This window comes from Anoplolepis gracilipes, chromosome 14 (genome assembly GCF_047496725.1).
Source record: "Anoplolepis gracilipes chromosome 14, ASM4749672v1, whole genome shotgun sequence".
NCBI lineage: Eukaryota > Metazoa > Arthropoda > Insecta > Hymenoptera > Formicidae > Anoplolepis > Anoplolepis gracilipes.
In genome coordinates, this window is record NC_132983.1 from 6,318,634 (window position 1) to 6,340,101 (window position 21,468).

General features: G+C 34.7%; 4 protein-coding genes across 10 annotated transcripts; 2 read left to right on the plus strand and 2 right to left on the minus strand.

Moving 5' to 3' along the window:
• The first annotated feature begins 43 nt into the window (after window positions 1-43).
• Window positions 44-3,171, plus strand: LOC140673202 (serine/threonine-protein kinase RIO3). Of its 2 annotated transcripts, none has more exons than XM_072905942.1 (4): window positions 44-366; window positions 604-881; window positions 974-1,080; window positions 1,232-3,171. In XM_072905942.1, exons 1-4 carry the CDS (start codon window positions 266-268, stop codon window positions 1,502-1,504), a joined length of 759 nt encoding a protein of 252 aa, XP_072762043.1. In that variant the 5' UTR covers window positions 44-265; the 3' UTR covers window positions 1,505-3,171. The 2 variants fall into 2 exon arrangements, with proteins under 2 accessions (XP_072762043.1, XP_072762044.1); XM_072905943.1 differs by having other exon boundaries at window positions 49-366; window positions 694-881.
• On the minus strand, window positions 1,908-5,766 carry Faf2 (Fas-associated factor 2). Of its 2 annotated transcripts, XM_072905940.1 has the most exons (8): window positions 5,335-5,763; window positions 5,177-5,257; window positions 4,745-4,970; window positions 4,349-4,535; window positions 4,063-4,236; window positions 3,844-3,939; window positions 3,375-3,687; window positions 1,908-3,170 (listed from the first exon to the last, which is right to left on the minus strand). In XM_072905940.1, the coding sequence occupies exons 1-8, from the start codon at window positions 5,395-5,397 to the stop codon at window positions 3,006-3,008; spliced, it is 1,305 nt and encodes a 434-aa protein (XP_072762041.1). In that variant the 5' UTR covers window positions 5,398-5,763; the 3' UTR covers window positions 1,908-3,005. The 2 variants fall into 2 exon arrangements, with proteins under 2 accessions (XP_072762041.1, XP_072762042.1); XM_072905941.1 differs by lacking the exon at window positions 3,844-3,939 and having other exon boundaries at window positions 5,335-5,766.
• A 1,510-nt stretch (window positions 5,767-7,276) lies between these two features.
• On the plus strand, window positions 7,277-12,983 carry Cdm (importin-13-like protein cdm). Of its 3 annotated transcripts, none has more exons than XM_072905590.1 (8): window positions 7,277-7,769; window positions 7,914-8,078; window positions 8,196-8,342; window positions 8,424-8,686; window positions 8,827-9,580; window positions 9,811-10,720; window positions 10,798-10,944; window positions 11,046-12,983. In XM_072905590.1, exons 1-8 carry the CDS (start codon window positions 7,563-7,565, stop codon window positions 11,288-11,290), a joined length of 2,838 nt encoding a protein of 945 aa, XP_072761691.1. In that variant the 5' UTR covers window positions 7,277-7,562; the 3' UTR covers window positions 11,291-12,983. The 3 variants fall into 3 exon arrangements, with proteins under 3 accessions (XP_072761691.1, XP_072761693.1, XP_072761692.1); XM_072905592.1 differs by having other exon boundaries at window positions 7,278-7,669; XM_072905591.1 differs by having other exon boundaries at window positions 7,279-7,696.
• On the minus strand, window positions 12,395-20,547 carry Pcm (5'-3' exoribonuclease pacman). 3 transcript variants are annotated; one of them, XM_072905587.1, is made up of 18 exons: window positions 20,295-20,546; window positions 19,619-20,056; window positions 19,048-19,492; window positions 18,712-18,962; window positions 18,492-18,643; window positions 18,003-18,385; window positions 17,517-17,809; window positions 17,150-17,439; window positions 16,799-17,075; window positions 16,343-16,609; window positions 16,036-16,196; window positions 15,582-15,958; window positions 15,120-15,493; window positions 14,967-15,050; window positions 14,714-14,887; window positions 14,293-14,529; window positions 13,752-14,222; window positions 12,395-13,670 (listed from the first exon to the last, which is right to left on the minus strand). In XM_072905587.1, the coding sequence occupies exons 1-18, from the start codon at window positions 20,367-20,369 to the stop codon at window positions 13,494-13,496; spliced, it is 4,926 nt and encodes a 1,641-aa protein (XP_072761688.1). In that variant the 5' UTR covers window positions 20,370-20,546; the 3' UTR covers window positions 12,395-13,493. The 3 variants fall into 3 exon arrangements, with proteins under 3 accessions (XP_072761688.1, XP_072761689.1, XP_072761690.1); XM_072905588.1 differs by lacking the exon at window positions 14,714-14,887; XM_072905589.1 differs by lacking the exons at window positions 13,752-14,222; window positions 14,293-14,529; window positions 14,714-14,887 and having other exon boundaries at window positions 12,395-13,611; window positions 14,974-15,050; window positions 20,295-20,547.
• Between the last annotated feature and the right edge of the window lie 921 nt (window positions 20,548-21,468).

The following is a 21,468-nucleotide window of genomic DNA, read 5'->3' on the forward strand; positions in this document are numbered from 1 at the left end:
CTATCCCCCCCCACCCCCCGAAAGAGCAGATTACACACACACGGCTGATATTATTTTGTCGGGTTGTCGATCGTTGCGTTACGTTACGTTATGCGTTACGTTACGGAACGCTTTTCCACATGACATGTTTTTGGACGTAAGGAGAAGGGTGTGTTGACTAAGGAGTCGCGCATCTCGTACTTAATGCTCTAAACTTCTGTGCTATCGTGTTGCTACCGTACAATTTTAGTCTCACTTGGATCAAACATATTTGTCAATTAAAGCAATGGCAACTCCAAAAGTCTGGGCAAAAATACAACCCCTGGAGAGTCCTGTTAGTTTACTGGATATCACATCGGAACAGTTGGCCGCGAGTATCCAGGAAAGGTAAACGTCAATTTTCTTCCTCGCTCTCGAGGAATCTGTCATTTGCGTCGTACAAATTTTCATATATAAAAAGTAACTGATATTTTTAATATATTATGAATATATGCGTTTATGGTGAAGAATGTATAATTGCACATTGTTACATATTCTGTTATAAGATTAATGACCTTTAATGAAACGAGTGCGGTGTGTGTGTGATTTTTGTTTTATTATTGTAATAATATTTATTACGTTAAGGTTTTTCAAGATCGAAATCAAAATCATGGAATTGACACATTCGATTTGTGATGATTTGCTGTCTAAAGTTAATTTTGTGTTGCCACACAGAGAGTTTAAAGAATATTTCAACGACGATGACGCGAAGAAAAAGACGGACAAAAATATGGGAGAGACGTACGATGCGAGTGATACCAGCAGTGATGAAGTTATAGCAAATTTGTTGCAAACTCAATTTAATCGGGAGTACGATACGATGTTAAAACGCACAGAACAGAAATTTAATCGCGACGCAAAAGGTAAGTAAACAGAAAAAAAAGAGGAAAGAATATAATTCTCTGGATATGCACACAACGCAGCTATATTTAAAGTTATTTCCCTTATTTTTCAGTGAGTATTTCGTACAGCAATTACCGTAATTCCTCGTACGATACCAAGGATGAAGATAATGCAGACTCTAATGTGGATGACAGTAACAGGGATTTTGATCGCTTTGTCGTAAGTGCAGTGCAATGACACATTTATAAAATATTGTATAGATTAAAAACTTATTTATATATTCTGATGGTTTCTTAACATAACTGACAATTTGCCACATTTATTGCTGAAGAAGGCTCTAAAATATGCTGTACATATTTCTTTTTTTCAGAGCATAGAAAAAGAATATGCTTCGATACCACGTTGCGGTTATAAGAAGATGGGCAAAGATTCTCAGATTGTTACAAAACATGACATGTTAATGTCTTCCAGAATAAATGCTTGTCGGGTTTTACAGTTTCCACCAGGTATCCATACAGGAGATACAGGTGGGTTTGATGTCAAACTGAACAATAAAGTATATAACACCTTACGTGCATACAGTCACGCGCAATGCTCCAGAGAGAGGGCAAAGGTATCGCCAAAATCCAAAAATTCAAAATAGAACGTCGAAAAATCTGACAAATAATTCTTTTCTGAATCCCAGCAGTTTTCTGTACTGTATTAACATGTGTTGGTATCTTATATTTGTTTAAAAACGTGGTAAAGAAAAGTACATAGCGGCAAATTGGTAGAATACTGCATATAAGAGTTGTATCAAATCTGCTACTGTGTCTCATAGTAGTAAACAATATTTTTCAACGAGTGATAAACCGATAAATGTCATTAACAGAGTGTGGAATATCTCATCTGCTCTCATAATTTGTATTTACCTCAACTTACTGTAAATATATACAGAATAATATAACGAAACAATGAACTTGTACATATAATCTAAAGCTAAATGTATGTTATATAAAAATACTTAAAAAAAATATATACCTTGCAATTAGGAAAAACAAAAAATATTTGATAGAAACAGAAATGTATTAAATCTTTCTACATACACATTACACATAACAGCATGAAAAAAAAGCATCTATAAGATATAACAGGCAACAATTGCGTAAAATTGTGAAATGGACAATTTTGTCGTCATTCTATAAATAAATGTGACGATCGGGTGATAACCGATAAGGTCCCACATTTTTTTTTTTTTTATTTCGCGTTCTTGCGTATTTTAAGACAATATATAGCTAATATGAGTATATTGTTGGATATAATACAATCAGTCGGAGAAGTATTTTCTATTATTAAAATATGTAGTGTATAGAAAAACTATTATTTATTTTTATTCTTTCTCGATACTAATTATTTATATTATACATATTTATATCGCGAAACTAATAACGAATGCATCTGCTGTTGGTAAGCTTTTTTTTTTTTTTATTGGCATATATTTCATGAACAAAAAAAAAGGAATAAAAATAAAAAAAAATTTAGTAAAAATTATATATTAGTCGAAATTTGTCCTACTGTTGAAATATGTTTATATGTGTATATGTTGTACGCGTTTAATCAGAAGATATAAAAGAAATAAAATTTGTTGTAAAATTTTCGTTTACAAAATAATGTACAAATGTGCTACAAAAGGTTGTTTGTTTGTTATACAGAAAATTTGCAATATTTAATAGACATTCTTATTTTTTTATATAATTTTTCTTATTATTCGAAATGTATTTTTTGGTGAGTATAGTAGTACACTATAAATGTATCAATTATTAACACAGGTAATTTTAATAAGTTACAATGTAACAAGTATATATTTTTGTTCCTTTTTTATTTTTATAATTTTTGTATATTTCATGACAATCGTACGTAATTGTAATCGTATTTCTTTTCATTCAGTAAGTTATATCTCACATAAAGTACTAGAATGTATCAAATATATATATATACGCGTGTATGTGTATTTTGCGCGCGTGTGTGTGTGTATGTGTATACGTGTATGCTCGCGCATGAGCTCGTATTGTTATTTCTTGGTAAGTGTCTCTTATAACAGTATCATTTTTCCCATGGAATGACACTAAAATTCGAAGAATATTGTATCGAAATAACGATCGTAATTAGTCATCTAGATCGTTAATGTGCAGGACTTCTCTATGAGTTAAGCCGGCATCCAATAGAGTTAGGATGTCTCTACAAGGATAGAGAATTCTTCTGGGATAACTCGTTGTTATTTCAAAACTCGCCGGAGAATCTGATTGACTGAATATCCAATGATAAACGTCCTGAAAGCGAGAGAAAAAGAAAACATATAATTTTATATTTTTATTTTTTATGATAAAAGTCAAAATCTGGCGAGTAATTAAAACAACTTCCAAACAATGTAAACACCAAGTAAATAATTTTTGCAAATGTTTTATCTCGCGTGTCATTATGTAAGTAATATTTTTAACCTATATATTTATACGAATACATAGTTTGTGAATTACCAAAACTGTGTCAGTCATAAGAAATCTTCTTTTCATTGTCCTCTCTCCAAGCTTAATTTGAAGATGACACGCATTAGGATTAGACGGTTCCGGCTCGAGGGGTACTTTACCAATGGTAAGTTCCTTCTCGAGTCGTATACGTTGTATCTCTAGTTCTTGCGCATTTAATTGTTCCTTTTCTTGCGCTTCTTTTTCTTCTCGCGCTCTTCGCTCCTCCTCTCTTCTACGATCTTTCTCTTGATCCGCACGTAACGACTCCTCGTAAGCGCGATCCTGTTGTTGTCGAAGCGATTGCGCCGCGCTACGCTCTGCTCTAAAATATCCATAAAAAAACCAATTTTTAGTTAGTCTCCTAATTTTCATGAATCAATAGGTTTTCAAAAAATGCGAAAGTTTTCTCTTTCCTTTTTTTTTCTTTTCTTTTCTTTTAAGATCTCTATCTTCTATCTAAAATTTTATTTCTATTTACCTCTCCCGACGTGCTTGGATCAAATTAATTTCATTACGCTCTATGATTGTTTGCAAACGCGACGTTAAATCAGCAGAAGATGGTGCACCTTCTAATCTGTATAAAAGAAAAAAAAAAAAAAAAAAAAAAAAGACATTGATATCAATTAAATTGCGAACATTTAGATAGATATGTAAATGTTCATTTTAAAACGCGTATAAACGAATTATCATTACGTACCGACCGACTATTGTCATTCTATTGTCTTTCAGCACGATAAGCGCCAAAAACGGATATGAACCCGATTTCAAAGCTTCCGCGACTTTATAGCCCTCTCCAGATTTTACGTTACATGCCCAGAACAAAGTATGTATGTTTATGTAACGTATCACTTCTGGATCACACAGTGTAATTCTAGAAGGAAGATACATTACATTATTTATGATGTGTACATATGTATGTATGTATCTATGCTGAATAAGTGCTATTTTTATTCAGAAAATAATTTGCTCTTGTAAGATTATACCTGCACCATTGGTCAACTTCTTGTGTCTCGTCCTTATGTAGATATACCAACAAAAATCTTAATTCTTGTTTTGCATCCGAAAGAGCTTGGCTGTACGAGCCTTGATAAAATACTGGGTGAACGTTACTGTAACGTTCCTCGTAGGACCTAATAAAGTTGACTACATCTTCCACTGGATCGGAGGATACTTAAAAGACATTTATTGGTTTCAATTGGAGTATATAAATTGTGAATCAATTTTTATTAATTTGCAGTTATTGGATAAGATTAAATTCAAATAATATATATAAAAAAATTAGAATTGCAAATTTAGATTTGCTTTAAACAAGGATGTCTCGCAAGAATAAGGAAAAAAATACCAAAATAACAAAATAAGTTGTTATGTCTGATATTTACCTGGTCTAACGTTCCTCCTAAATATTGCAAACAAGAGCTGTAAGATACTGCTCACTATGTTGTAACACATGGAAAAAATATAAGATAAGAGACCACCGCCGCCACTGGAACTTCCTGGATAACTAAAATAAATTCTCGAACTACTGTCATCTACAACTTGTGGTGGACGAGCACGTGAATCTTGTGCATACATGGATGGTCTACCTTCATATAAATTTAACTGTTCCTAAAATAGAGTTATACAAATTGAAATTTTGCTTATATACATACATAAAAGGATCTATTAGCACTATATGAATGAAACAATGATGCTTACACTAAGAGAAGGGATATTCTTTAATTACCCTGGATTAGATTTATAAAAATGATATTATAAAAATAAATATTGGGAAATTAGGACACGTAAAAGTGAACCGAGATTTCAAGGCAAACCTGAACAGCAACTTCTAGATTCCAGTTGTGTCTCTGCAAAACGTCTCTGCATACTGATAGATCCTCGATACCGGTGAGATCCTGGAAACGATTATTGTGTCACGTCGTGATATTGTACGAGGATAACTGTTGCGACTTTAAAAGGGCGATAAGAGTACCTGGAATTGCAGTACTTTTTCAGTCTGATCGCCACTGAGCTCCCCTAAAGCGAGATCTGCCATAACGAATTTTTCTTCCTCCGGCGAGTCGTGGAAACGAAAATGTATGGACAATCCGGCGGAAAATTGTGCGCGCAGTTACATCGAACCCATCAGCTGATACAAAGTTCGCATATACGGCGTAGGTTATAATAATGCGAGATCGTAACCATTTGGACACGCGGATATTTGACGGCGAGAGTTTTGAACCTTGAATATTCCTCGATTAAGCGCAGGAGGCCCCCTCACGAAACGTCACGACACAATTCGTTTCATTTTTAAGCTACGCAAACGTTGTTTTCGATATCATGACTTTTCACGGTATAATTTACGATTTCAAGCCTGTCTCTCTTTAATCATTCTTCGTCATATTTTCTGGCCGTCACCGCGACGTCATAAACAAACAAGTTACTTTTCGAGCTACGCCATTGGCGAGGATCGCGTATTTCCCTAGAGTATTCTAAGGGTGATTTCACAATAGTTGACCAATCATATTCGATTATTCTTCTCTAAAGTCAACTGTGATTGGTCAACTCTTCCGACATCCGACCTATGACAGCTATTGTGGAATCACCCTAAAGGCTTGGGAGTTTTCTATTGACCAATCAGGATAAAAGAAATCCTTGTCCTTCTGATCGACCAATCAAATAATCCGAAATATTTTTAACTTTCAAGTTAAGGGTGCGTTCCGATGGAGAAGGAAATAGCGGAACAGAATGATAACGGAAAAGAAACTAGATGGAAGGCTAACCAATCAGAATGATTCCGTTCCGCCTTTTCATGACTAGGTTCCTCATGGCAAAATATTTGACGGAACGGAATTTTTGAAAACAAAAATAAAATTGACACATAACCTCCATTCCTATATTCATAATTTATTAAGTGAATTTATAATTCATCGAGCAAATATGTATTTTATACAAATATGGTAAAGTATTAGGGTGATTCCACAATAGCTGTCGTAAGTCGGATGTCGGAAGAGTTGACCAATTACAGTTGACTTTAGAGAAGAATAATCGAATATGATTGGTCAACTCTACCGACATCCGACTTACAACAGATATTGTGGAATTATCCTAATTATTATTAATTATTATTCTAAACAATATTATTCTAAACAATATTATTATTAATTAACAATATTATAATATAATAATAATAATAACAATTTTCTTCAAATCTCCTTATATCTTTATCCGCATTAGACTGCGACAAATATAATTACAGATTACAGGAATAGCGGGTTATGTATCATTTCCATTAATTTCGTTCTGTTAAATATTTTGCTATGGGGAACCCAGTCATGAAAAAACGAAACGGAATCATTCTGATTGGTTAACCTTCCATCTAGTTTCTTTCCCGTTATTATTCCGTTCCGCTTAAGAAATTTATTCACATAATAATTTATGGTTTTATTTTCTTTCTTTCCTACAAAAAATTATATGTTATAATACATTTATACAATTAAAATGGCCACGTAACGCGGAGCCAAAATGGCGGCTTTTTTCCCCTATGATTGCGGTTACTTTGTAATCTAGTGACTTTATCTCAATTGTTTCAGAGTATTCCACTCTATGTTGCATAAATGAAACACGGCCACGGCGAGTAGGGACCACAGACTTCTATATATAAAGGTGCCTTTTCATGCTGACGCTCGACGCTCATTTTCAGCGTCAAAAGACATCACGTGACCAAAAATAAAAATACCAATTCGTCAATTTTGATCACGTGATCTGTTTTGACGCCAAAAATGAGCGTCGAGAGACAGCATGAAAAGGCACCTCAAGGGCGCGTTCGGGGAGACGCTATTAGCGCTAACAGCGTCGTTCTATCTTTGTTCAACTTTTAATGAGTAACAAAGATAGAATGACGCTGTTAGCGCTAATAGTGTCTCCCCGAACGCGCCCTAAGTCTGTGGTAGGGACTAGGGACTAGGTCAGTTTAGGTTAGATCAGTTCAGGATTATGTTGTACGATGTTGTGTTATTGTACGGATGAGGGGTGTTCGATCGCAAAGTAAGATGATAAAAAATTGGAAAAGCGGGCGATCAGTAATACGAGCTCGACGCACAAGCGACTTCCTGACCGGTGTGTCGGATTCCCTTGGGAGGAAACGCACGTTGTCCTAATAAGAGCGACTTATTCGAAGGTTGTTGAAACAGACGTAGCACGAGACACTTGGAATGGATTATGCAACGGTCGTCGACGAGGCGGTCAAGCAGTTCTACTCGGCGGGCAACAACGAGGCTCATTCGTGGCTTCTGCAGGTGCAAGCCTCCCCCGAGGCCTGGAACCTTGTATGGCAACTTTTGGATCCCTCTAAGGTGCTTCGGTCAACCGCGATTATTCTTCGCAGCCTCTTTCTTTCTATACGAAGCTTCTGATTTATTTTCTCTTGTACATTTTTTTTTTTTTTTAGCAACTTGCTCGTTTCTTTCTTCTTCTCGAGTCTGTAATTCCATACCCCAGGAATGTTACGAGCAGAGTTGGTGATTATCTTTTTGAACGAGAAACTTTCTTCACTGCTTATTATCTTTACAGTCATTTGAAGTACAATTTTTTGCGGCAACAACTTTACACGCAAAGATATCCAAGCAGTGGGATGAAGTGCCTGAAATTCAATATCCAATGTTAAGGGAATGTTTGCTCAATAGTGTGAGAGGACCCAACACGCCTACATTTATCCTTGCAAAGCTTTGTCAAGCGGTAATATATATATATATATTTTTTATAATGATTTAAAAAAAGTATAAGGTTGTAAATAATCAAATAACATTTGCGTATAATCCATGTTATGAATTATCTAACATGTGCTAATTTCAGTTAGCTGCATTCGTGGTCAACGTTTACAGTGCAGAAAACAGAGACAAAAATAAAAGTATAGTCGACGAACTGTTTAGTATTGTATCCTATAATTCCCCATCTGCATTAGAATTGTTACTTCGAGTACTTTTAATACTCCCTGTAGAGGTATGTATATATAAATACATATGAGATTGCACTACTTATTAATTTTTACTCGTTGATAATTGTTTGCGATTATTTGTTTAGTATAAAAAGAAACACGAAGTAAAGAATGCCAAATTACGGGAAGCTGTAGTCCACTTAATCAATAGCTGGTGCCAAACTGCATCACTCCTGCAACAAGTCTTTTCGATGTATAATCCAAGTTCTGAAGGTAACGATAGTACATTGTACACCTTGGGGCTGGAATGCGCTCAATCATGGCTCAAGATTGATCAGTTATCTTTAGAAACTACTGGCCAGATCTATCCTTATTTATTAATTGCGGCAGCCCACTATGCACCTAATAGGTAAACAGTTACATATTAAAAGACCGATAAATCGCATGGATATTGTAAAATTTAATTATTTAATAATAGACAAAATAATTGAAAAAAAAATTTGTGTCACACTAAATAGTTTAATAAAGTGTTTACTCTTTTTATTACAGAGAAGGTGGCGATGATGAAAATATCAGGAACTGGGAAATAGTACAAGATTGTTTAACTATGATTGTGACACGTTGCGAGCTTCACAAGCGGCCTCAGACTTTCTGGGAATGGGCCACTGCTTTGGTATCGATGGCAAAACAACACAATGAAAAATACTTTTGTGAAATACTTACTGCTATCGGCGAGACTCACAGCCGAGCATTCCTCATCGCTCTCGCTCAGAATTCCAACGAGACGCACACGTGGACGGCCATGCACTTGATCGAATTATTATTGGACTGCTCGGAACAAAAAGGTCGTTATCCTACGGAAGAGATGCGTAGCTCTATACCTTTTGGATTTTGGTATGCGTTACAAGATGATCTCTCCACATTGGATCAACCGTTGGATAGCCGAGCTCTAGAAGCGTTAAAGCCTATTTATTTTCGATTGGCCCAGGCATTGTTGCGAAAATCAACGTTACCTGCATCCCCGAGCGAGGGAGGGAACGCGGACGAACGCGAGCTTTTCAGATGTTACAGGCAAGACGTGGTGGACACATTGGATTATTGTTACAAAGTTCTCGGTACCGATCTGTTGGCGCTTCTCGGGCAAAAAATGAGCGTTCAAAATTTAGCGTGGACTGACATCGAGTCTATGTTGCACGCTTTCAAAGCTCTAGCTGAAAGCGTTGGCACTGAGGAATATTTCTACATTCCCGCATTGATAAATTTAATTCTCGATCGTATACCTTACCATATTTATCCTGAGGAGGTATGTATAATTTCTATACGATAGAACAATTAGAATTGTGTCATATTCTTAAAATAAACAAGCAATATTAATGCAATACTGCTCTCTAAATATCTTTGAAATAAATAATATTTCCAGAATTTATAAAAGTTTTATTTTCTTTTATAAGAAATTTTCAAAATAAAACTTGACAAACTTTTTACATTCTTATTGTACTATCATATATCTAATAACAAACGATTCATCTCCAGGTACTAACGTGCGCCTGTTCGACGCTAGGGGCGTATGCTGAATGGATAGGACAGCATCCTGAGCCTTGGCTGAAACAAGTATTGCAGCTCGTTACTCAAGGACTGACCAGAGGTTCTATGACGTCACCTTTTGCAAGTATGGCGTTAAAGGATCTGATCAGGGAATGTGAATCGCATCTTATCCCTTATGCGCCGTCCATCCTTCACACTCTCAGTCAGACATTACCAAGTGTCGACCCCGGCGGTAGAGAAGGTCTGCGACTCATGTATGCTGCTGGAAAATTACTCAATATATTGCCCTCTATGGAAGAGCAATTAATGCATCTTGAAGCGACATTGGGGCTATGCGTGATGAGGATAAAAGAGTTATTGCAGCAGCCGTTATTTACAGCACGAGCCGGTGTGACAAATTATTTGAAGATGATTGCCACGTTCTTTACAACCATCGAAGGCGCGATCGGCAAGGCTGTGTTGGACGGTGTACTACCAGTGTTCAATCAGATTGTCGTGCATCCCGAGTGGAGCCAGGACAACGCTACATTGGAGGCGATGCATATGTGCGCGCAACGATCTCTGTCGGCGTTGAAACAGCCCGAGATAGAGGCACGACCCCTGCTTCCCATTTTATCAACTTCGTATAAGATCTGGCCGCATCCGGCTGCGTTGAATCTATTAAAGCAGCTCGTGCTGCTGTTTAGGAGAGATCCAGACAACATCGTAGGTCCGGTGCTTGCAGAAATGAGCTCGATAACATTGAACGGCGTAAAGGCATGCAGATCGGTGCAGGGCGACTTGTCCGAATGGTCAGATCTAATGGAAGCTTATCTAGACGTACTTACGCAAATCTGTAAGAAGAATGCTAGAATACTGTTGCAGATTCCGGATCAAATACCGGATATGTTGCAGTGCGGTAAGCGCAATCGTGTCTCGATATATTCTTCAAATATTCTTAAAATGATCTTATAACGTAATTATTTCTTTCTACAGGAGTCGCATGTTTAACTCTACCAGAGACAGCCACAGCGAAAGCCGCCGGTCATTTTCTCAGTCACGCAATTATGCAAAGTCCACATCTACAAACGTTTATTCAACCGATCGGGCAGGAACTTGTCTCCGCAATTTTGCATTGTATCGGTAAGCGGACAGATATGTGTAAATATCTCGCGTGTCTGCAAAAGCTATACGGCTCAAAATCACTTTTACTCATTTATTTATTTTTCTCACTTATGTTACAGGTGGAGCAGTGTCTCATAGTAATTTAGATCCGCATGCCGAAGTTTTATTAGCATTGAATAAAACTTGTTCGGAATGGACCGCGCAGTGGTTACGGATCGGACTAGAGAATCAAAAGAATCTTGCTGCCGTAATGTTACAGAAGGAGATCATGACACGTATTTTGACGGAGAGGACAAGAGCGACACGACTTTGCGAAGTATTAAAAGAAATTAGTATTCAATGTCGTCAAAAGAAGGGACTGTGACAATAGAATTTTCAAAATTGATAGATTTTATGACATCGATTTAAGGCAATTGTTATAATTTAAGGTAAGAAAAATAATGTAATATGAAGTTATATAATTTATCTCTTCGTAATAAATACTATATGTATATATATTGTTTCATACAGATTTTACATTGCTTGAATTGTAAGATATTCATTGATTATACAAGTATTAAATAGTGTATCAAGTATAAAAATGTCTTGGTAGTGTCACACGTGATACAAGATAAATCGCGATAAAAAAAAAGTATATTTAATATGATATATATATATATATTATCAAGTGTCCTTGCTTTGTATTATATAATCGCGTTCGTCAACGAGTCGTAACTTTTGAAAATGAAAGAAAAAAAGGAGAAAAGAAGATTGCATTAAGATCGAACGAGATAAAATACTTTAGTGTGAAAAAAATTAGTAAAAGTGTAATGAGAGAGAATACAATCACAAGTCTGTACAGAGAATCTACTACTTAGATAGCCACCTTCAATGAAACAAAAAGAAAAATTATTCCTATATCCTACTTTTTTTATGAGAAAAAATATGCAGTCATAAATGCATTTTTTTTCTTTTATCAAAGCATATCATCTCTATTAACGTACAATGTAAATGAAATAATTTGCACAATGACTCGATAATTCATTTTTCTATGATGACATATTTTGAAAAATATTTTTGCTGGCTTGTGGAGAGAAAATGGAGAAATTTTTTAAATAGTAAAAATTAATTGAAAGAATTGTTACATCTTTCCAATCGTATTATTTTTATCTCGAGTTGATTAAAGCTTACATCTTTCAAAATTGTTGCAGTCGGATTTAACAGAATTGTACGAAGATATTATTATTCAATGTTCATATAATTTTTAACAGGGTTTTGTTTGGATTTTTTTGTACATATCTATAGGATTTTCCACATTGCAGAAGGTAATTTATACACATGCATTTAAAGTAGACAGGAACTGAGGAAAGGAGGAGAAAAATTTTTTGATTGATTTATATTTAAAAATCACTATGAAATGAAAGGAATAGATAAAAAATAATTTAAAACAATATTTGGTCAAGTTGCAAAATAACATATTCAGTAATCAGTTATGATCTTTTCTTTATTTCATAGTAAAATTGAAACATCTTGTTGGAGTTTATTCTATTTAATTTTGATTTGTTCCTTGCTGTTTGTAATATAGAAAAAAGAAACACAGAACAAATATATGTTGCTACTTGTATACTTAATATCACTTTCTCATCGTCTTATGTATGTAACATGCATATACGTATGTTACTATGTAATATTTTCAATCGAAACGCAAATCATGCTGCAATAAAAATTAATATTTCGCTGTCTTTTCTAAATCGCGCGTGACGCATTAAATAATAAATTCATTTATGCACAAACGAATGTTGTTTTACGAATAAATATTTTTAAAAAGAAAAAAGAAAAACAGTATAATTTTTCAATAAAATTAAAAATAGTATAAATTGATCGTTATTTGCGCATGATTTTATACGTGTACACTTCAATAAAATTAAAAAAAAATATATATATTATTACTAAAATCTTCACGATATACTTTTGCTTCAAGTTTTTGTGCATACTATCAAATTTTGTAATTTTTTATAAATAGCTATGTGAAAATACATCTCAATAAATAATTTTCGTGTTCAACTCTTATAAAAAAATTGTACAATCATAGAGTTCTGAAGAAATATTGTACTATAATCAGAATACAATACCAGAACGTAAGAATTCACTAGTACAAATGATACGTAGCAAAATGTAAAAAACTAAATCAACTAATTATTCTCATTTACATTTTTCACGTATGTTACGTATATAAGTTCAGTGTATGTACATTTAATTCGAGAAAGGATCTACAAATTATTACTTGGTGCGATTATGTCTAAGTACGAAAAATGTTCAATGCACCAATGTAAAGTCTTTGTAATAAGAGATAAACTGGCCCGTTGGAAATCTTGAAAAAAAAAAAAAAAAAAAAAAAAAAAAAAAAAAAAAAAAAAAAATAAAAAAAAATAAAAAAAAATAAAAAAAAAAAAAAATGAAAACAAAAAACAAACTGCTCGTTTTTATTATAAAATGTAGAAAACGAACGCGTGGTGGGATTTCAATATATTGTATATACATATATAATTTGTAAAGAGTCATCCTATCTCAAAAGATAGAATAAAGTTTCACTGACGAGGTTCACCACCATTTGATACAGGTGCCGAACCAAATTTCGCGGCGACGCGTGATTTCCTGGGCTTGGACGATTTTCCCGCATTATATTGCGGCTGTTGTGGCGATTGTTGTTGCAGTTCGTTTAACGTCTTTTCTTTGACTTTATTTACAACCTCCTGTTTTTCTTTCTGCATAAGAAATTGATAATTTAATAATCCGGGTGGAAGATTACGATGTGAGATGACGTATTATAACTTTTATTTACAAACCTTGGGTGACGCAGCTTCTTCTTTCTTCTGCTGTTGCTGCTGCACTTTAGGACTCGAATTCTTCTTGACACTTGGATTAGTCTCTTTTACAGCTTGTTTTACACTGGCGTTTCTGCTTTTTTTCTGTGCTTGTAACGGTACGAAAGTGGTACTGTTCTTAATTTCCATCTTCGGTCCGTTCTGAGGACCTCTTTGTTGTGGTTGTTTAGTATGTTGTTGCCTGCCCTGATTATACGACACGGTTTGTCCGAACGCTGGATTTGGCGGCATTTTCTGATTCCATTTCGGGTAGAATATATTAGGTTGCATAAGTAGATTTTGCGGAATCGGTGGCATTTTCGGAGGTCCCATGGGCATTATAGGAGGTCGAATATTTTGGACCCAATTACTTTGTTGATTATTATACCACTGTGGTCGAGGCGTCATTACAACTTTCGCGTCATGTGTCGGTATTTTACTTAAATTTAATGCCTAATAAAATAATAGATTAATTAATACAAAATATACGATTGAAATTAATTTTTTATACGCTTATTATTACCTTATACGCTCGTTTTGCAGCACTTTCTGTGGCTAGCTCATGAGTGACACAAGGATCGCCCTTAAAAACTCTTGCATGATCTATCATAATATGGGCAACAATTAAACCCGTTTTTTCATCGGTGATGTAATTATACTTTGGTATACCAGCTCCGCTATATGAGAAATATTGCAATAATTGTGTGCTATACCAAACTGAATGTGCTCGGTCTTTTTTCTCTTCCGTTCGTCGGGCATGCTAAAAAAGAGCAACACACATTTTATGCAAAATTATTAAATTTTACACATCTAGTTATACATATAGCCGTTTCTTTTTTCTGTATTACAAACAGTAAACAACACACACACTATATATATATATATACATATATATATACATATATATATATATATAAAACACAATAGGACATAGATAGACATACATCAAACATTTGTTGAACCAAAGGTGGAGGATTTAATGTTTGATCTTTTTGCGAAACTGTCGCTTTCTGAAGCGTCATCGCAGGTGTAGAGTGTTTGCTCTGTTGCTTATTTGTTTGCGCATTTACATCAGGAATTTTTAGCATAGCTTTCAAGAATGCGCTAGGATCTTGTGGCTGTTTTTCAGGAAATACAGATAGATCAAACATGTATAACTTTAGAATACGGTAGCGCATAATATCTAACAATATTTACCGATTGCATATTATGATTGCTAAATGGCTTGACCTTCGTTATCATTGGATTCGATTGTATTTTTTCGGGCGGTCCGTTCGGCTTCTACATCGTATAACAAGAATTTATAAGATTCGTTAAACAATTTCGTAAATCTACATCGTTATATTATACCTGTATCTTGTGCAATTCATCCCATAACGCTTGGAACTCAGATGTTTGTTGATTAGGTGGCGCGTTCTGACGGGGATTCTGAGGGAATGCCGCGTAAGGTATACCCGTCTTTGAGCCTGACTCTATTGTGTTTTGTTGTGACATTATACCTAAACGAATATCACGGCTTAATTTTTCGAGCCCTTTCTTAGCAAGTTGCATTTGCGGATACGACTTCGACGACTGATCGCTCTTTTTATTAGGAGAACCTGGAGAATTCGCGATTTGTTCGCGATTTCCGTGCTCGCTTCTTTCGCCAAAGCTGATATTTACGAAGTCCGTGGCTGCTAAACGATAGCCGCGGAATGCAGAGCAACCGCTTAATGTAAACCCACCTATAAATATATAAATTGTTAGACAAAATATACTGTAAAATTTTTTTTTTTTTTTTTCGTTTTTCAGAATATTAGGTGCTTCTCTCACCGATGAAAGGCTCGTCAAATAAAACATCATACATTACATCCGCCGGATTGTTCGCCTTTCGTATTCCTATTATAATACCCTTGTTCCCGAGGGGTACGCTGAAACCGTTTCGAACGCAGCGTATTCTGTCGAACAAACGATTTTGCGAATTCGGATCAGGCGGTACGTTACATAGATGTAATCCCGGCTTGAAGAGCAAATGTGGTTTCACTTGTATAAAGACCGTTTTGATATTTTGAATCTTTAGGTGCTCCTTTACTTCTTGTTCGATCTGTTTCACTAATTCCGCTTCGACGATATCCATGCCACAGGCACGACTTTCTATACCGTTCAATTGTGTTTTCAGCCATGCGACCGTATCTTTCAGCTCGTCCGATCTACGTCATCATGTATTATTATGTAGAGATTTTGGTAATATAAAGTATGAAACGATTAGTGAAAATACACAATGTACCCTTTATCGAATAGCTCCTCTTCTTGGAAAATGTCGTTTGTTACATTTTGAGCCAAACGTTCGAACAAGTTGGGACATTTCATCATATAATTACGAATCAATTCAACTGCTTTTGCACTGTAAAGCCACTGGCTATTCTCCTTTCTAGTATAACCAGGCATCTTTAAAAATTTTAATGTATTAGAGAGAGATAGAGGAAAATGGATCCACAGAATTTTATACATAATTAATGCATTAGTTACATCTATTTAATATTATATTTAATAATATGATTGTACTATCAAATTTGTTTAACAATTTCTCTTACCTCTTCATTCTTTTTATTGAACTTCAAATTCAATCCAACATTATATTTAGCAACTTCTTCTTTCAATGTTTGTATAACATAAATTGTCCCGGTAATTCTACTTAAAAGATGACTACTTATCCCGAGACGTTGCGCAGCAATACTGCCATGCATATAACGAGTCCTCTGTTGGGTATAAGCTTGTTTAACGGCTTCAAATGTTGGCTCCTTTATGGTCTTTATAGAAATTTTGATTCTGCGTGCTTTTGGATCCTTATGTTGCATAACCTTTAAGTTCATAAAATCTTGAATTAAAAATTTTATATGCTTTTTCAATGAATTACACAAGTTCAATTAATTTATAAGATTAGATAATTTTGATAAATTTAACTATAAATTTATTAATAAAATTCTTTCAATAACTATTTTGATTAAAAAAAAAAAAAAAAAAAAAAAAAAAATTGAATGTGATTGTACCTCTCCCATTGCACCGTAATAAGGATGTCCCAACATAAAACAAAAAGTGCCTGGTATAAAAATATCATGCATAGTTTTGTAGACCGGTAGTTTTTTGCTGTAGACAGAAATATCTTTAACCACAGTCTGATAAGCGTAAGCCGTGGGAAAATCGCTCCATTGTTTCGCCATCGTCACTTTTCCCTGACCATCGAAAATGTACTTGTTACCCAAGTATGTACGGACGTAAAGCAACACGTCCGTATCACCTATGTCTATGCCAAGACGCGACATATGTCTAGAACAAATATTATATCATTATCTTTCTATAGCATTCTATTATTAATATTATGTTAAAGAACTTTATCTTACGTTTCTCTGATTAATTTCTTTTGTGTACTCCATTCCGAAGCTAATAAATCCTTTACTTCTTCCTTTTTTAAATTATTATCGCTGTAACCATCTAGGAAATTAATTAAACTGAATTTTATGTTGTTGTCAGCCACCCCAATTACAAAAGCCTCCTTCAAGTGAGGCCATCCAACATACACGCTCTTCCCTAACAGCTCAGACGCCAAGGTCGTTACATTAAGTGCTTCTTTTTTTGGTATTATAGTTAAGATCATATTTTCTCCCATTGATGCCTGTTGGAATACCTTGACCTGAAAAAGATACTTGTGTAGCAAGCTGTTAAGAGTCGAGACAACATTGAAATTCGATAAAAGATCGACATATGTACCTTCGCTTTTTCTAAATACGCTGTATGTTGTAGGTGCCGTAATATAGGAAATCCCGGATAATAGACTTCGAGATTGAAACCCGAGGACAATCCTACGACTAATTGTTCTCGCGGCACAAATATGTCGTCCCGGTTCATTAAAGTTAACTGAGCACAATTGGTAAATTCTGGGAAATACATAGTTGCCTTCTGAACACTTCGGATTTCGTCACTATACGAATATAGACACATCGGTCCATGTTTATTTCTTGCCTCTTCGTCTGGTGTTAATTTCGATAAGTGTGGCTCCATAGCTATCAAAGAATAAGATGAATACAGACTAGAAATTTATGTGTTTATTTTGTATTCGTATTTTAAATATATAGAATTGTATAGATTTTAGTATAGAAATTTCTATACTAAAATCTATACAATTTAAATATCAGTGTGGTTTAGGATAAAAATCAATTTTCAACTCTATTAAATACAGAAAAAGATATTGCTCACCAGCCAACAATAGCTTTTCATCGATGAATGGAATAAGCACAACTGCTTCCCACTCTTGCTTTTTTCCATTTAAATCAGTTTTAAAATCATGCGGATAATAATTTATAATAGGGGAAGACTCTTCCGTCAATAGTGATTGGAATGCCTTTGGTAGTAGATCTTTACTATATGCGGGTAAAACAGCTAATAACTGTTGGAAAGGTAAGAATGGTTCTCCCAACTCAAATTCTAATTTTAAATCCTTAAAGTCTTTTATGTCTGAAATATATGGAGCATAATGATGTGGATAATACCATGACCAGCTACAACAGCCCTCATAATAATAACGTAAATTCCACTGTATCGCTCTCACATAGCCCTCAGCTTGCGAACGTAAAACTTCTCTGAAAGTAATCCATGAAAAAATGTTGAAAGCAAAATTTTGCAAATATTATCTCGTGTAAAATTAAAAAAAAAAAAAAAAAAAAAAGAAAAAAAAGTAAAACTTACGCATCGACATTTTTATATTCCAATTTGTTCATATAATAATCTCTTTTATGTTGTACAAATTCCATGTTATATATATCACTATCAGATTCATCATCCATATCGATTATATAGTCACTATCATCTTCGTCATCATCATCGAAAGGACCTAAGGACTGTAATACAAAGTATTATTATTTATTTATTTCTCAAATCAACGATTTAAAAATATCTAAACAAGTACCATTTCTGCAGTAGATTTAATTAGAGCATCTAAATCTTTATTTTGTATCTTTTGCGGAACTGCGCTCTCGTCATCCTCCGACTTCTTATATACATGACGTTCAGCTTCATTGGGCCGTCTGCCTGTTTTACCTTCAAAAAATTTTAAATCGGCATATTGTTCATTAAATTGTTCCAAGTCTAAACGACTAAGTTTCTCCATAAATTTTTCGAAACGATCCAGTTTTAATGTTCCCGCTTCATTTATATAACCTACAGCAAAATAATATTACTTTTATTCATACAATATAATATAAAGTATATATGTTTTACTAAAGTATCGACAAATTGATTGAACCTTCGAGTGTTGGTAATACTTCCATGTATGCACGGTACAGAATTGGCAGTGCACCATTGGCAATATGTAAATTTGGCAAATGGGGAATAAAATCGTTTCCCACGAGAAAACCCATTAGAACCCAGTCATCGATTATTTTTTCAATGTCAAATGGAAAAGGTAATTTGTCTTTGATTGGCGAAAACTCGTGCTCTATATATTCTCGTAAAAGTGACAAGTGAAGAAGGCAGAACTTTGTCTCCTCAGGAGTCATCTTTACTTTTTGTTTACCAAATTTGACCTCCTCTCTTAAAAGAGAGAAATTTGGCTCGTGAGAACAGAGACCTAACATTATTAAATCAGCATCTAGACCATATAAACAATGCCTGGAATCACAGTTGTAATCTTTGCTTGCTTTCATATATCTTATATAATCCATAATTTTATGCTCTCCTTCTCCTGGAACCTGAAACAGTAATATTCGAGTGATTTACTCTGTTCTATCAAATAATTGTTTTCACCTATACATTGTATCGTTACAAAAAGAGAACAAATTATATTAGTTCTTGAAATATTACAAAGAAAAAGGTACCTCAGACCCGCTGAATAATATTTTACATTTCTTCCAAGCATCATCCATAGAAACTTTATGTTCAACAAAACGTTTGAGCTGTTCGCCAAGTTTAGCCATAAAAAGTGTTCCTGGAGTTATGCAATTTGAGTCAAATCTCTTTTCTTTAGGTATCTCTATACCTTTTGCCTTAGCTTTAGCCTCTTGTATTTCTACATCCTTGGCGGATCTAAATCGTCGGCCTCTCTGCTGATTGATCTTAGCTCGAGGTGCTACACCATCTATCGCCATGAAGAACAACTTTTGTGGACGTATCATGTTGAATAACACTTCTATATAGTGAAATATATTTTTAAAAATATCCTCCTCAGAAATGCGAAAACAAACATCGTCATTGGGATGGGAACACGTATGTATGATACCGTTCATGTCTAAATATAAATAATCAAACTCTGGTATCTGAAAGAAACAGAGAATTATTAACAAGGATTTTTTTCTTTTTTTCAAATAGACCTATCAAGACCTTGTCATATTTATTATAAATCTAACGTATGTTATTTATACGCGACGATCTTATTTCAGAAAAGATAAGCTCTTTGCGCATCATAAAGAAACTATATGGATGGACAAAAAGGCAAGAAGGAAGATGCTCGTTGCTCGAAGATAACATTACACTTTTTCCTTTTTTTCTAAATACCTGATGTTCCTTTATGACCTCGCTGAGGCAGGGGTATCTCTCGCTTATGTATCTAAAGAATTTCGGCACACCCATCTTGAGATCTTGCTTGAAGGACGAGAGTAAAAAACACTCAACTCCGTAGCGTCTGTCAGGCAAACTGCGCGTTTCCTTGTAAAATCTCGTCTTTATCAAAATTAAAAGTTTTGCTCGCGGATGCGCTATATATCAACTTTGCTTCAGCGACAGCTCCGAACAACCCGGGTTTGTTCGTTACACATAGATGGGAAGCCGATCGAAGATCTTGAACTCGCTCTTGGACTAAAATACCATTTTTATTCAATGATGATACGCAATTGGCTGTCGAATAGGGAATTTCTACTTTCGAAAGTTTCTCCAATCTATAACCAATCGTACGGTTCTTCCTAGGCCGCGTTCGGGGAGACGCTAGTGGTACAGTACAGTAGCGCAACTCTCCCGATTTTGTATTGGTCAAAATGGAGTGCGCATGCGTGAGGTAAGGGAGTTGATCCAGTAACGCCATCTAAAACTTCTCTCTCACTCACTCTTCATTATTTCATTCTCTCTCTCTCTCTCTCTCTCTCTCTCTCTTTTTACTCCCGACTGCTGCCAAAACCTAAATATATAAAATAGAAGAAACATAAAAATAAAATATTAAAAAAATTATATATATAGTATAATACTCGTAATATTAAAAAAGACAAAAAAACAAAATTTTAATATTTTATTTTTATGTTTCTTCTATTTTCTTCTATTTTTTTATATTTTCTTCTATTTTTTTATTTTTATATTTACAGACATTAATTATTCGAATATGTTATAATTATTGTAACGATATATATATATATATAATTTTTCATAGACATCTTTTTAATAGCATTTATATATTCGCGCACAATATGCAAATATATGTATATAAGTCTCTCTTTTCTTCCTCCCTCCCTCCTTTCACTCCTCTCTTCTCTTTCCTTTCGCTTCTCTCCTTTTTTCCCTCTTTCTTCCCCCTCTCTCCTCTCCCTCTCTCTCTTTCTCGTTTCTTCTCTTTCTTCTCTCCCCCCTCTCTCCTTTTTTTTCTCTCCTCTCTTTCTTTCTCCCTCTTTGCTCTCTCTCTTTCTCCTCTCCTCTTAATTTATTTATCTACCTCATACACACACACATACAAAGCGCGGACGCG